The 16,773-nt window shown below is 37.1% G+C and overlaps 1 protein-coding gene across 1 annotated transcript in view; it reads right to left on the reverse strand.

Annotated features, from left to right (window-relative positions):
- The window catches only part of uvrag (UV radiation resistance associated gene), a 114,371-nt gene that overhangs the window by 68,764 nt on the left and 28,834 nt on the right, over positions 1-16,773 (reverse strand). The window contains exons 8-11 of the mRNA XM_082158260.1: positions 11,142-11,268; positions 3,482-3,566; positions 1,138-1,225; positions 683-743 (exon numbers count right to left, since the gene is read on the reverse strand). Of these exons, the coding sequence (XP_082014386.1) occupies positions 683-743; positions 1,138-1,225; positions 3,482-3,566; positions 11,142-11,268 (361 nt within the window). The remainder of the gene's footprint in view (positions 1-682; positions 744-1,137; positions 1,226-3,481; positions 3,567-11,141; positions 11,269-16,773) is intronic.

Genomic DNA, 16,773 nt, shown 5'->3' on the forward strand with positions numbered 1-16,773 from the left:
TACTGATATGAGCTATCAGTATATTTTGGACAGGTAACACTGTATGTTAATTGACCAAGCGGGCACGATCATAATTTCCAAATGGCCAAATATAAACTGATTAAACCACTTGGCTCAGTTTCCTCCTCCGATGTAAGGGTGTGTTCACACTTGGCAGGTTTGGTTCGTTTAAAACATTGTTAAGAATGACAGTGTGAATGCTAAGCGAACCAGGACTAAATATATAATTTTCTTTTTCAATCCAGACTGAAAGAACTAAGTGAACCGAACAACAAGTGTGAACACAATTCTGAGCTCATTTTATCGTCCACCAAGCACAAATGCCAAGTCTAAATGCTTGGAAATATAAAACCACAAAAAAGTCCTAAAAACCGTAGCGTGCTTTGACACTTCATTCATGTCCACAGCACAACAACTTACTAAAGCTTCCAAATTAACGTTAGGGATTTAATAACATTATTCAAAATTCACTCAATATATTTGAGAACGGAAAATGTGAGCTTTGTCGAGCTGTTTGAAGATTTTTTTGACTCAAGTGAGAGCAAACACTAAAAAATATATAGTAACAAAAACGAAAAATATTGCCCAATTAATTGGTTAAATAGTAAATCAGTCTGTCACCACTCAGGATACCCAATTCAAATGTTTCTCAGGTATATAAAATTGCAAAATCAAAACTTACCTTGAAAGTCTTCAGAATTGGGCAGTTTAACCCCACAAATCACATAATCGTTCTGATTGTTCTGCAAACAGAAAAAGAAAACAGCAGAAAAGCAGTTGTGAGCACAGCATTCTGGAACAGCATGAGCAGCCGATAAATCAAATCCTTCATACATCGACTGAAAAAGCTTGGCAGAGGATAGTTTGGTCTGAATGTGGTTTTCTGCACATTTTCAGTGGCTTTATTTTGTAAACTGATTTGACTGGCAGCGGGACTCTGTGGGTACCAGGCGGCGTACACACTGAACAGTAGTTCTAGGTCATCCTGAAATGGTGAGAAACCAAAACTTGTTAAAAGCCAGTAACGGAAAGCCAGTCCGCAAAGACCCAGACCTCTAATATTCCCAGCATGCCACACGCTCCAGCTATCAGCACAACATGAGAACACATTGTTCGTGTGTGGAGTTAAACACTCACCACATCAATGGGATAAATGTAGGAAAGCTCTGATATAAGCTGACGACAACGGAAGGTGAGCTGGGCGTTCGACTTCAGAAACAGCTCTCTGTTGAAGAACAAACACAGAACTTCAAGATCTTTCACTTCATATTTAAATGAAGTGTAAACAGACATATATGATTTGCATTATTATCAGTAAAATAATAATATAATAATAATAAATGATTAATCTTTATTTTTATTTTCTCATATATTATTATATAATACATTAATAATATGTATTTATTTATCTACATTGATATTATTTAATACATTATTATTAGTTATATTATTACTATTATAACAATAATAAGAATAAGAATAAATACAATAATTTCAATATATAAATAAAAATAAATATAAGTAATAATAATAATGAAAATTGTTGCTGTTGTTATTATTATTATAATATCATTATATAAAATGAATAAATATGTACATATAATGTACTAGGAAACCTGTGTGTTCATACATCCACTAAAAACAAACAAATTTCGGACCATTTGGTTAAAAGTTACTGAAGAAAATGGCTACAAAAATCAAGCTCTGATGACATTTGTGTGCCGATGTCACTTGGTTTGATATTTATATTTATCGAACAAAATGAAATTCGCACATCTTAAGTGTCAAAAGTTACTTAATACTTTTTGAGGCCACTGTATAACCAGCAAAAGAAAGTTGCAAGACAGGAAATAACAGGGAGTCACAATGACATAGAGACGAAAGAGAAAAAGAACAAGAGGAGGAAAGAGAAGAAGAATTAATTGCAATGTTTATATTGGCTTCAGGAAGTTCACTTCGCTAATGATGCTCTGAATCATCTCTCTAGTAATGGTAAGAGCTACTCAATTATCATAACTGCCAAATTACAATGAACTTCCTCCACTCTGACCCCATCCTCCAATGGCACAACCAACCCTAATCAGAACACATCTGTCAAGTAAGGGACACACCATTACCTCAGGACGGGCACAGCTAAACCAAGACCTGTCTAGGTGAGGTGCAAGGGGTTGAAAAAATGTTTACTTTTCATGTTCAGCTTTCAGCTACTGGTTCTATGACTTGAGGAGAAAGATGAAGAGTAATGATAGAGGATAATGTGGTATTCATTTACAGTCATGAGGAGGAGGCAGGAAGGAAATAATGATGAGGTATGAAGGATAAACCTTCCTTACTGGACTATAGCTTCCATGTGGGTCTACCCGCCTGCTCTACACCACCCAAAATCTGGTCAAAACAACCACTGTTAAACTGTGAACATAACTTGATCTGTCTTTACTGGAAGTGGGTATTCGATGTGCCAAAAAAAGCACGAGGTGTGAATCAACATGAGACATCTGTCTGAATGTGTATGGCTGTAGTGATGGTACTTTAAGGGGGATGAATTAAAATGGTTTTTGTATTTTATCATAAATATTAATACAGCGCCGTTATTCAGTTGAAGTCAGTTCAGTTCAGTAACTGTAAAGTTCAATTATTAAAAGCGTTCAATTCACCTATAAGTCAGTTCAATGTTGATTCAATTCAATTGATTCAGTTATAAAGCAACTCAGAGGTCATCATCCTGCTCAATTCAGATCAAGCTTTGTTCCCATCCAATAGTGTCTGTGCAGTTAAATCAATAATATTACTAAACATTAAGTGTCTTATAAACCCAGACTAAGCAAGCCATTGGCGACAGTGACAAACTCCATAAGGTGACAGAAATAGAGAAAAAACCTTGGGAGAAACCAGGCTCAGCCGATTCTCCTATGATCAAATGAATGAACATGGCGTGATTTATGACTATACAAATGATATATAAACTGGGTTGAAACATTTGAACTGGATTATATCATTTCATAATTTCGTTTCTCCTCTATTGAATGTTGCAATCTATAAAAAAAAAGGCAAAAATACGAAATGAATAGCAATGTTTACGGCAGTATTACCCAAGACCTGACAACTCTGCTTCAAACAAGAAGCAGATGAACACCATCAGACATACAAATGCATTATTTCACAGGTCAGCCCACTGTGTGTGACCCTTTGGGTCGTGTCAAACCCATTAGGGTTGGCACAACATAATCTGCTTATTGTCACACTATGCAATTTGAGTGGGTGGGAAAACAAAAATATATCCAGCATGTCCTCAGTCTGCTTGGGTTGACCGTATAATCTCCCAAAGCGCTCGGAAAAACCGACAGAATGAAGGAGCGCCCAGTTCTGCGGCCCATCACGGTAATGTCTGACAGATGTGAGATCACTGGACTCGAGGGTAGAAAACGAGGGATGAAAACGAGAAAAGAGAGGGACGGATAATTGCAGGGTGACGATCACTCACCTTTTGGCAGTGCATTCCTTCTGCAACTCCGTCAAAGACTTGTGCTCAGACTCCAGTCCCTGGTGCTTGGTAGACGACGCCTCCTCTAAGGAGAACAACACAGACAGGTGGAGAGAATAAAAGAGAGAGAAAAGACGGGAATGAGGTGAATGAACAGGTAGTCTCGTGTGTGTTTGTACAGGTGGGTAGGAGTGTCTCATTTTGATAGCAGTCTATTAAATTGTGCTGTCATAAATTGTGCAGTCTTTCATCATTATAAAAACATTTCCTCTACAGGCAACATAAAACTAATTGAGATTCAAAAAATGCTTGTAGGGTTTTTTTTTTTACATAAATATAACTGCTCAGAATTATAATAAAAAGACGAGACCATATAATCAAAAACACTCCCAACATGAAATTTGGATAACGATTCCCGGGAGCAGGATAAGACACGCTTAGATTACAAAAAGTCTGACAGGTTTTAATGATGAAATCCTGCAATTGTGATTGTGTTGTGATTGAACTTGAGCACGTTTCTTTGACCTTGTGAACTTGAAAATAAAAATGGTTTTAAAATATTCTATTTACTTGATTTTTCCATTAAATCTCAATCATGGTACACAAATCAAGTATACAAAATTTTATTAAAACATTATTGGGAGCAAAATTGTTGGTGGTGGTGGAAACGATTCCATAACGGAGGTAAATTGGTGTAAAAATTGGTAGAAATAATTTTCACACGAAAATATTGAAAAGGTTTCTGTTTATTTTAAATTATTTTAAAATCTTACATTTAAAATGTATATTTTCGTTATTTAGCATATTTTAAGATTGACTACCTGGGTCTGGTAAAAGGTAAAGACTCAAATCAAATTAAATTAAAAACAATGTGACCTAAATATAATGAAAAGGACAATCTGTTAGTTCTAATAAAAATCAACCTTCTGGCACATAAAAGTGCCCAAAGTTCAACACACCCTGAAACAGAACTCCAAAAAAACAATGAATATTAAAATCCCTAAATTTCAAATGTGCAAAATAATAGTCTCTATTATTAATAGAGTAATCTCGCTCAGTGCCGAACTCCAGTATGTTTGCGTACATTCAAGGAAAACAGAACAGTAAATCTCCATCTGATTTGCTGGAAAGACACACTGCCCAGATTTACTGGATCTAAGGGTTTTGCTGATGGTGTTCAAAAGACATTTTCCAACCCGGCCTGCATGGCCACACCACCCCCATGTCATCAAAGCATCAGCCAGGAGTGTGTGTGTGTGTGTGTCTGTGTCTGTGCGCACAAGTATGAGTTGCTGTGGAATGCAAGTGTCAGGCCCACTTCTTTGCAATACTGTTGTGGTTCATTATTTCAGACACTACATTACATATTATACAATATATTACAATATACATTATATTCACAGAAGAGGGAAAATAGAGATCGAGACAGAAAGCAAGAGAGATCAATGAGTGAGAAATTAAGAGAGGAGGAGATTTTAAAATTCTCTCTATAGATGGATCAAAAGGAGGATAGGCAGAAGTGTGGTGTGCCTCAAGTCTCTATAAGACCACATACATAGATATACTGTATATAAATATACATTAATACTTTTCAGAAAGGACACATTAAATTGATCAAAAGTGAATGTAGGGACATTTACGATGTTTCAAAAGATTTCTGTTTCAAATAAATGATGTTCTTTTGAAATTTCTATTTCGCAAAGACTCTTTAAAAAACAGCGTCATGGTTAAAATGTTAATAATAAGACATGTTTCTTCAAATCAGCATATTAGAATGATTTCTGAAGGATCATGTGACACTGAAGACTGGAGTAATGATGCTGAAAATTCAGCTTTGACATCACAGGAATAATTGATATTTTAAAAGATGTTAAAACAGAAAACAGTTATTGAAAATTGTAATAATATTTCACAATATTAATGTTTTACTCTATCAAATAAATGCAGCCTTGGTGACCATGAGAAGTTTCAAAAACATTAAAAACAAAACTGACATTGTGTGGAAGAGACCTGCATGAACAATTTCTAAAATTCCTTTTTTTTTCCACAGAAGAAAGTCACAGGGGATCGGAATGTCATAAGGGAGAGTAAGCGAAGACAATTTTCATTTTTGGGTGAACTATTCCTTTAAAGAGTTGATTCTTGTCTGTTCTTTTCCACTTCACTTACATAAAATGAGAAGATGAGGGAAGATGAGAGTGGAGAGAGAAAATCAAAGCAGACTGTCTGGTAAAAAAAGAAGAAAAAAAAGGCAAAACTCTTTTGTTCTGACCCGCACTTGTAAAAACAGAGAGTGTCTGCTTTATAATATGCCTCACATTCTCTTCTCTTTTACAGCTCTGTGGGATCTTTCTGTCCTAAAGCAATGCATGGCGGGACATCCTGGGCCCTGGTGCTGTCTTTCTGAAGACATCGGAGGTGTGAACCAGGGAAATTGAAAGAGAGATGATTGTCGCTGGAGCAAAGCGGTCCCATATGCAAAGCCTTGAACCTCTCATTAGGATAAGACGGCAGGAAAAAGAAAAAGAGAGCCAGAGGCAGAGAAAAAGACTGAAAGGTCTAAATGCTTTTGTTCTCTTTAAATGATCCCCTATGACACACTCTGCTTTAGTAATATCGTCTCTCTCGACCATCAGAGTTGTCAGCACCAGGTTAAGGCCTCCTCTTCGCCGCCCACACCTTTCCTAAAGACTACTGGCAGGAAGTCATCTGAGTTTGCCCGGGAGAAAGCAGAGGTTAAAGGAATAGTTCACCCACTAATAGAAATTCTGTCATCATTCACTCACTCTCATTCCTGCTGAGGAACCTATGTAGACATTTTTATGAAAGTTTCAGTTGTTTTTATCCCTACAATGTTAATGAGGATCAAAACAACCCTGGACCGCATAAGTTCTGTTTCAATCAATAAAAAAAATGTATAAATAAAAAAACATTTGTGAATAAAGCAGTTTCCATTCCATGTTTTCAATAGAAGAAAATCGTCACTTCCTAGGAAATTGGCGCAAAATATCTGTAAGAACAATGGAAGTTGCTGCAATCTTTTTTCGTAAATCATAAATTACTTGCATGCAGACAAAATGCTATAAACACTGTTATGTTATCTTGTGTTCAGGCATTTCATAATGACCAAAACAACATCTGAGATTCTGTGAGATTCTCTCTAATCACATGATCTGTTGAGGAAAAGTCACATGACTTTTTTTGTTGTGGTAAATGTGTTTTCATCGCAGTTTATGCGCATTTCTTCTTATTGGATATTTAAAAAAAAAAATATCTGACTGGGTGGGAGCCACTGACACATGCAACTTATCCCATTCATTTTCACGGGTGTTTCGTGGACGGTGTGACAGAAAGGTCCGATCGGCCCGAAATTGACATGTGTCCCGTCACGGGCCCCTGGGATGGGCTCTAGAGTTCTGTGTCCCTTTGACCTTTTTTCATGCTAATTGGCCACCAACAGCCTAGTAGAATGAGTTGCAAGTGGGACATCTAAAAAACAAGGGCCAATTTTCATACAAATAGGTGGATGGAAATATATGACTGACTTACATTGTAAGGAAAAAACAATACACTGACACAATGTTCACACCATCTTTTATGTTCCATAGACACAGTTAATCTTGGTAATGAAAATTACAGATGAAATTATTCATTGACAAAGCTTTTTTTTTTATCCCGCCAATGACATCGAGACATCGTGGCAATAACTGCCATGAAAGCTAAACCACAGGAAGCATGGTGAAGCCAGCAGGTGTTTCGTGTTCTAATGACCAAAAGGACTAGTAAAAGTGTGTCCCCTCACTCTGTACCACTTTTTTTTCTGTAGCACTTTACATTTTCCCCTTCGTTTGTAGAGTCCCTCCGCATCTGACGTTTACAGGCCCACGGTCCAGAGCGCAACTACCGATCATAACAACGTCAAATCGCTTTTATGAGCATAATTTACAACATGTGTACGGACGTGATGAGAAATTAAAGCGAGGGAAACGGTGACAGGAGGCTTGACCCTGCAAAGCTTTATTCTGTGCTTCAATGAAAACGAGGAAGCGCTCAGTGACCAGAACCGGCGGGGGAGCGCGAGAGCGCATGACTGCAGCTTTGTACATTAAACAGAGATGAGACGTGGTTACACTTAAGTCATTTTGTGCAATTTCTGGCAATCTCCCTTTGTAAGTGGGATAAACTACGGTAGTTTTGCAAGGAGGCTTTCATGCTGTTTCACGGAGTGCTGGACCGGTTAGTATCACAGTAAATAAGCGCTGACTGACAATAGCTTAAAGGACCATTAGTGTTTAAATGAAATTTAGGTGTGGGGGATTTGTTAGCGGGAATGGGAAAGGCAGGAATTAACTGAGAGGTACATGACGGGAAAGAAAAAAAGTTGGAATCTGTTGTTTTTCTCATCTCTTTCCCAGAAGAGAGCGCTTTTCTCCCTTTTCCTTACTACTAATAACCCTTTGAACATCTTTTACTGAAAAGATGTTCACAAAGAAATCTAAAACATTATATATTATTATATTATCTGTTAACAATAAATAGAAAAAACTCACACATATAATTTCAAAAACATGTCCAGTGGCATAGTTAATATACAAAAATATACAATATAAAATTTTTAATGAAACATTAAGGTCATCCAAGTGTTAACTAAAATTAGAACAATAAAAGTCATTTTCAGTAATTGAAATAAAATAAAATATAAATATTAGATGAAAAATGCAAACTTTTAAAAAAAAAGTATCGCAACTAACTGAAGTATGTGAGTTTAAGCTATAGTACTAAAATTACTAAAACCAAAATTAAAAATAAATTAAGTTTTAAAAATCAAATTAAAAACTTAATATTATTTTTAATTTGAATAAATGCTTCATATATATATTAAAAATAAAATGGTAAAAGCACATAATTACTAAAACTCACTTACCTAAAAAATATATATATTAATAAATACTATAATAGAATAAAAAAATAAAAAAACACTTGGTAAGGTGCAGGAATTTTTCTTCTGTAGTTTTATCTTTTTTGCATTGAATTCTTCACCAATTCGTGTGTAATATGTAAGTGATGAGAAAGAAAGAAAGAAAGAAAGAAAGAAAGAAAGAAAGAAAGAAAGAAAGAAAGAAAGAAAGAAAGAAAGAAAGAAAGAAAGAAAGAAAGAAAGAAAGAAAGAAAGAAAGAAAGAAAGAAAGAAAGAAAGAAAGAAAGAAAGAAAGAAAGAAAGAAGAGTAATAAATCAATGAATGAATGAATGAATGAATGAAGTAGGAGGTCAAGCAGTGTGCCATCATCCTTTCCTCTTACTCTAGTTCAAATAAATTTTTTCTTCAGCTCTTAAAAAGTATTCTCCAATGAATGAATGTGAATGGGCCGCTCCCTTCGGCTCCAGTCAGGACAGGCTCCTCTTGGCAGAGGCTGTTGGGTAGACGTCATCCATCTAAAACAGACCTTTCCCTGAACCCCAAATCCGTTGTTTGTTTCTACACACTAGGAGGTCATGAACACAATGCATTATGGGATGGCAAGTGCCAGGCCACTCAATCATTACGGTTGTGCAAGTGTGCGTATATGTATTCTTTATGAACCAACAGTATGCAGCCCAACCCTCTACCCAAACACCAGCAACCACATCAATCAAACTCACCTCTTCGCACCTCCCGTCCCATGCACAACATTTGGCAAATAAAAAGAGCAGGATTCAGAAATCAAACATGAATGGCAGGAGGCTGTGACGAATGGGGCGGTGAGGAACTTAAGCTTTGAATAAACTCTGAATGTTCAATGTCCGCCTGCACAGTCTGGATCTTTGATGGAAGCAGTGTAAAGTAACATAAAAGAATAATGAGACCAGTAAATCACAACAAACAGGGTGTTGTTGGTCTTGACAGGCCAAAACCGCAGAAGTGCCCTTTTCCTACAAGAGGATCTGCCATTATAATAACTGAATGTTAAGGACAAAATATGACTAATGAACTGCTCGAATCAGGCAGTACATCATAGTAATTTAAACAAAAAATCGTCCAAATCAATGACGAAAAGCAATGTACAACAATGCACGTCCTTTGATTGGGCAGCATGACACAAATTAAAATCTAAAGAGCTCTGACAGCAAAGGAATGCCAACTTTAAGTTGGATTCCCAACATGGAAATTCACAACTCTGATTTCACAAAGATGCATGTGCCAGATGAATGTGGCAAAAACAGAGCGAACTACACAATAATGGTGAACAACAACCCCATTCAGGCAAATTATTGAATCCAAATGCCTAAATAACATGATTACAAGATGATAAAATGGGTTTGGGAAACGTTTGCTGAGACAGGTTAGCCTGGTTAAAACCAGACCATTCTCAGTAGTAACTGAGTTATGGTCTGGCAAAGCTTCATTAATAACCCATTTCCAAAGGGGCGTCACCAACGGATGTCGCTCAAATGCCTCTGGGCGCAATTGGATAGACCTAAAACCAATCAGAGCGATCGTCATCGTGTAAAGCCATATGCTGCGTCCCAATTCGCCTAAGTTACACTACGCCATAAAAGTATGTACTCTTTTTGTGAAGAAAAGGTATTTACTTTTGAATGTGTAGCAAAAAAAGTAGGCAAGCTTTGGGACATACTACTTCGTCATCTTTATCGGACAGATCTGTCGCGTGCATCCTGTCACGTAAACTGCCCTGTCAATCATCTTGTCACAGTTAAAATCCTCTATTAAATCTAATTTAATTTCCTACCGTTTCGGAGAGAAATGTAGTAGCACGTTCATCTGCCAGTGGGTCTTTCATGGAGACTGGCCTCATGTGTTTGCAATTTTAATATAATAATGCATTTAAAAGTTGCTGCGCTTCACCAACGGACGTTGCTCAAATGCCTCTGGGCACAATTGGATAGACCTAAAACCAATCAGAGCAATCGTCATCGTGTAAAGCCCGCCCCAACGTTTCTGATTGGTGCCGCGATTTCGAGGGATTAGAAATGGGCTTGAATGAGCTCTTTGCCAGACTACTTGCAGAGCAAATCTAAATTTGCCGGAAGTTGTCTGGGTTTTCCCAGGCTAGAGACAGGTGTGTAAAACATGGCAAAAGATCCGTGTTGCTATTCGCTTACCAGCAAAACAAATGATAGCAATGTCATTTGTGTTTTTATACATCCGATGTTTTTTGGTCGGAAGGTGCAGATATCAAGTAACAATCGAATGCATCACTACATGTCAAATGTGTTCTTAATGGCTGCAATTTTGTTGTTTTCTTTACTTTAAGTGAGGACAGGAAAATTTACTTGATGCTGGACACTTTTTTTATGAAGGCTGTTTAGACGTAAAACACATGCCTTGCTCAATTCAAGGCACGGAAATATATTTACATGAAAATGTGGAGCTGCCGTTTTAGATCTGGAAATACATTTTAGCAGATGGAACTCTATACGGTCCCCCAAAGTACTGGAACACGCATGAAGTTACATCAGTGAAAAACAAGATGAAGAGTTTCACAACACATTCAGTCTGACACACAGTTTTGGAAGAGAATGCTGGCTGATTGCAGATGTGTGGGGATGTGAACCACTGGTGTGTAACAGTATAGAGGAAGAAAGAATATATTTTGAATACATATGGTGATGGTTTTTTGACCAAAGTGGGACAGATCTCTCATCAGTGAATTTGGTTACCTTTTTTTACAAGCTGTGCTCTCTCTTTCTGCATCAAGTCCATTTCTCTCGTCAGTGCCTTCCTCTGTCTCTCCAACTCACACCTCAGAATCCCGATGTGTAGCTGCATACACTCCCTCTCTTTCTTCTGCGGAAAGAAACAAGTATAAAAACTTTTCCATTTTCCTCAATTCTATGCCCAAACCAACTTTATTGGGTAGCTCAATTATTAAAGACGTTTAACAACTGGTCAGGCATTTGAACATTTTTTAAAGTACGGTACTTAATTCAACAGTTTTTGCTCTGGTACCGAAATTGGTACTGAGAACTGCTCAATTTTACTGGTATTAGTACCAACTACTGAAATTTTGGTACTGTGACAACCCTATTCATTCATTGGTGAGCAACAGACTTCTTTCAAAAACAATGTATATATTTTGCAATGCCCTGTAAAACACTTTGGAAAGCAAGCGCAAGCCAGAAACATTCACATTAAAGTAATAACGCAGTAAGATGTGATTTTTTAAGCTGATTACAGCAGACATCAGTGCCAGATCTTCCCTCAGATTCACCAGCACCCAGCACAGATCAGTCCACGGTAGATCTATCTAATCTACATCTACAGCCCTGCGGCTTTCGGGACTGTTAGCGAGCCAAGCGCACTAATGAGGAACAGTGATCTGACGAGGGTGAAAGTGGGATAGAGAGTAGATAGGAGAAGAAAGAGAGCGAAGGAGAAGAGATAACAAGCGGAGAAAGTTCAGTATGTCTTTAATGTGATTGGTGGTGGTGATCCCTATCATAACCAGAACTGCTGAGTTTAATGCAGAGCAGGATGGAGAAGCATCTCTAATGTTTGATCCTCACGGCCTCCAGCGTCCATTAGAGACATATTCAGAATAAACAACAAACATATTCATCATGCATGCAATTACAAAACTTACAGAATGGACATAGATGTGATGTCTCTATAAACAGAGATGTAAGAAACATGAATCCACACCACAGGGTGTTGGGGAAATTGAGTGGAAGTCATATAGCAATGAAATCTGTAGGATCTACTGCAGGTAACATCTCAGGATCTTGTATTTTCGCACTTGGCAGCTGAGGAAGTGTCAATCACAGAGATATAGAAGACAGCACCTCAACCTTCAGATAGCTTGAGCCCTTATACGGTGAGAAGAGACCAAGAGCTTGCGTGTTTACTATCAACGCCACTGGCACGACAAAATATGACGTTTCACACATAGCTAAACGCTTCAAAAACGCGCACATGCACGCTACAAAACTTTCCCTGAAAAAAATTAAAACCTAGAAAAAAGTAGGAATGCATTTATTGATACTACTGATACTGATAAGTCCATTATTATTTTCACATAGTTTCATATTGAAATTTTATACAAGTTTGTGTATAATAATAACAATATTAATAATAAAATAATCTTAATAATAAATAGTTTAAAATACTACAGGTGAATTCAGCCATCACAACATTATAATTTAAATCATAAATGAAACATTTTATACATAAAGTTAAAAAAAATAAAACGTTTTGAAATTCAAGATAACATTTAATATGTTATTAAATTAATACGTTTTTAAAGATAACTTTAAGTGACAACAAAAGTCATCTAAATGTAAAAATAGGCAGAATTGAACATGCTCAATTAATCCTATAATGGTCAAAATATTAACTGTTAAATAATAACAAATAAAAATCATAAAAAAATAAAAGTAAAAAATAAAAGTAATAAATATCATAACAATATAAAAACAACAAACATCAGCTGAAAAATAAAAATTAATATGGAAATAAAGTAAATAAGTAAATTTAAAAGTAATAAATAATACATTAATAAGAAATAAATTAAGAAATAAATTAGTAAATAAGTTAAATGAGAAAATAAATAAATAAATGCTAGCTCTTAAAAAAACAAAACATTTGATTGAACAAAAGTCTGTTGAATCAAAAACAAAAGTCCAAAGTGTTAGGTGTACACTAGCATATAACTTAGCTTTAAAGCAAAACACATGGACTAAAAGCCACAAACCTGTACCTCACATCCTCTCACACACGAAAAATCACATTCTGCTTTAATTGCCAGTAATAAGAAAGTTCTGAATAATTCAATTACCGTAGCAATAACCGGTACAGTGTAGCGAGCGTGCATGGGCTGATTGATTGCTTGAAGTGCCCTAATAGGCTCCAAACTGACCTGAGGCCAGTGAGAAGTGACAACACTGCTGTTTCAGAGGCGAACGCTCTGATCCGTAATCAGGTTCACATAACCTCAAGCCTGAAGGAAAAACTCAAAACAGACTTTTGCTCATTAAGCGCAGTAACTGATACACTTTTGCAGGAATTTCAGACCCTCGCTGACCTTTGGTGCGGTCCAGGTAGCGCTCCTGTGATCGAGGGAGAGTGTCAGCTATTAGTGTAAACGTATCCTGAAATTTGACATGTGGAGAACTCCAGAAACTTGCCAATTCGTTTTTGGAGAGGAAGAGACTTCACAGTCATTCACTGAGACTTGACGAACCGCTAAGAAAGACGTGTGATAATATTCCCAACATATGTAGGCTTCAGAAGGCTTTTAGAGCCTTTGGATGAGTATTGTGTTGGATATTGTAAGACAAAAACGTACTTGTAATTATTGCATGTCGTATTGTGTTTGCTGTGCTTTCTCGTGTTTGTTCATTATAAACGCATCATGTTTTGGCAACTTCTTTTCACGTCATGATCATTTCTGGCTGATTTAGATTCAAGCAATAGTGAGAGAAAAAAAGTGGGGTCATGTTTTTTGCTTTGGCCAACCAAAAAAAAAAAAAAAAAGGAACCAAAAACAAAAGTTTGAAAACAGAAACTCCAAAGAAAATGACAGACCTCCAGGACACTGAGACAGCGGAGATCAATAGATGGTCCTGTGAACATCTCACCCTCTGAGAAAACAGCATTTCAACAGGTGGAGGGGCCGCCGCCATACAAACACTAAGCACTTAAACATCAAAGACAGCAGGAGTGTGTGTGTGGTAGGGCATATCGAGTGATGGCGTCTTTATGACTCACAAGTGTGTGAGAGGGCAAATGTGACTCAAGGAATCTCTCATTTTCACTCTTTCTAAAGTCTTTCACGGATGCGCTATATTTCAATGCATTTCTATAAAAAAAAAAAACACATTTCAGTTTCATTTAAAGGGGTCATGACATTGATTTTATTTTTATTTTTTAAAGGCACATTATGTACGATTTTTGGATCAAAATATCCAAAAACCACCGGAAAAATGTTATATATTTTATTTTTTAATTAATCATAACTAAAATACATTTTTCTTGCTTTTGAATGTTAAATGTTTCCCCTTTATTCGAAACTCGTGACTTTGAGTGTGAGTGTATAAATAACAAATAGGGGAAATAAAACTAGACAGATGTCTAGGTTTCAAAACTTCAAAACAGAGTTTGCTTCTACCTAGTAACAGAAGGGTTTGTCTATGAAGAACCAATCAAATTTTAGGGAAATTATGTAATGTATCATGTCATTTTCGCCATGGCCCTATTCTATAAAAACTGTTGTATTCCTGTTTGCTGGTGGGATTCTCTCTGAAATTTTTCTGAGAACTCTCCCGGCCGTGATTAAAGCATTTGAAGGACATTTGCAGAAGTCTGTCTATTATTGCTACGCAGCAAGTTAAGGTTAGGAGACTCGGCCGACGTCGACTGTAGACGACGATGAATTATGTTTCATTAGACAGGTGAGCAACTGTTTGGATATATTCATCGACAGAAAACTAATCGTTGTTATATAGCTCAACACAGTTTGTCTTTTTGTTTAAAGGGTTACTTCACCGTTTTTTCATATTAAACTATGTTATTCCCTTAACTAAGACGAGTTGATACATACCTCTCTCGTCTCAGTGCGTGCACTAAATCGCTGTCTTGCGGCGAAACTTTGTTAGCACTTAGCTTAGTTCAGTTCATTCAATATGGGCCAAGCAGAGAAGCTACCAAACACCTCCACGTTTTCCCTATTTAAATACAGTTACTCGCGTAGTGTAACTCGACCTAGGACGGTGACACAAAACAAAACATTGCGCTTTTCTAAGCGTGTAAAATGGATAACTATATTGTATGGCGGAATACCATAGCAAGTGCTTGGAAGCACTTCGACTTCGGCGCAGTAATATCTTCACTAGAGGGAGCGGGGGCCGGTGAGAGGATTTTTCACGAGTGAAGATATTACTGCGCCGAAGTCGAAGTGCTTCCAAGCACTTGCTATGGTATTCCGCCATACAATATAGTTATCCATTTTACACGCTTAGAAAAGCGCAACGTTTTGTTTTGTGTCACCGTCCTAGGTCGAGTTACACTAAGCGAGTAACTGTATTTAAATAGGGAAAACGTGGAGATGTTTGGTAGCTTCTCTGCTTGGCCCATATTGAATGAACTGGACTAAGCTAAGTGCTAACAAAGTTTCGCCGCAAGACAGAGCGATTTAGTGCACGCACTGAGACGAGAGAGGTATGTATCAACTCGTTTTAGTTAAGGGAATAACATAGTTTAATATGAAAAAACTGTGAAGTATCCCTTTAAATCTAGTTTTCTTGATTTTCAGCGAGTACCATGCCTACTATCGATCTAGCTCACTGTAGTGTGCAACAAGTGTCTCATATAGTAGCCGCCGAGGGAACGCACAGAGTAGCATTATAACAACTTTCAACACTCAAATGGATCTAATATGATAAAACGGAGTTCACATATAGTGTAAGCAAATGTTAACCATTAAGAGACTGAATGCCAGTGGGTGGGGTCTATGGAGCGATGATGTTAAAATTATTCATTGTGTCTTGCTCTGGAAACAGGCATATGCAAATGTATTCACCCGTGTGACGTCACAGGTATCAAAACAATATAAAATATCAATATCAAAACAAGCTGTTTTTGGAGTACGCATAATCGTGAATTGGAAAAAGCAAATAAAAAGAGAGCGTGAATTCAAAAGCGATTGCATTATATAGTATATTGATAGTGGCTCCCTGATGCCCACAAATCATACACAGTATAATAATTTGATAAGCATATTTACACATAATTTGACAAAATAATTGTGAGAGAGCACACACACACTACGCACTGGATCAGAGTTCTGAAGAGTTTGAGAGAAGGAGAAAAAAAATTATAATGTGTGTGTGATTACATTTATTCTGAGTGGAAGGTGTCTGGGCATTTACAGCCAACTGGGAGAGGAGAGAGGACAGACTTTTGAAGTTTTCATTAACAACAATAAAACCTTCTCAAACGGCTGCGTTTTCGCAGCTGCTGACTGCCACCTCCAAAAATGCTAAATATGTTTTCCTTTTCCTTTTCATTCTACTGCAGGATATAGTGAGTGTGGAAACACAAACAGAGGATTTTCTGGTAACAAGGGCACGGTGATACATAGAGAAGGGATAAAGCCGTGGGATTCGGGATCTCTAAATCCACCAAAACACAGGATACAAGAACCGCCCGAGGACCTAATGACATATTTATGAGGATCTGTGTAACACAAGATACACAACTCTGAGGCCATTTACCACACTGCTGCTGTTTGTGTTGAGTGACTGGGTACCCTGACTTCCTGTCTGAAACTGAGGGTACTAGCACCAGCATACTTAA

This window comes from Leuciscus leuciscus (assembly GCF_965113295.1).
Source record: "Leuciscus leuciscus genome assembly, chromosome: 24".
Taxonomy (NCBI): Eukaryota; Metazoa; Chordata; class Actinopteri; order Cypriniformes; family Leuciscidae; genus Leuciscus; species Leuciscus leuciscus.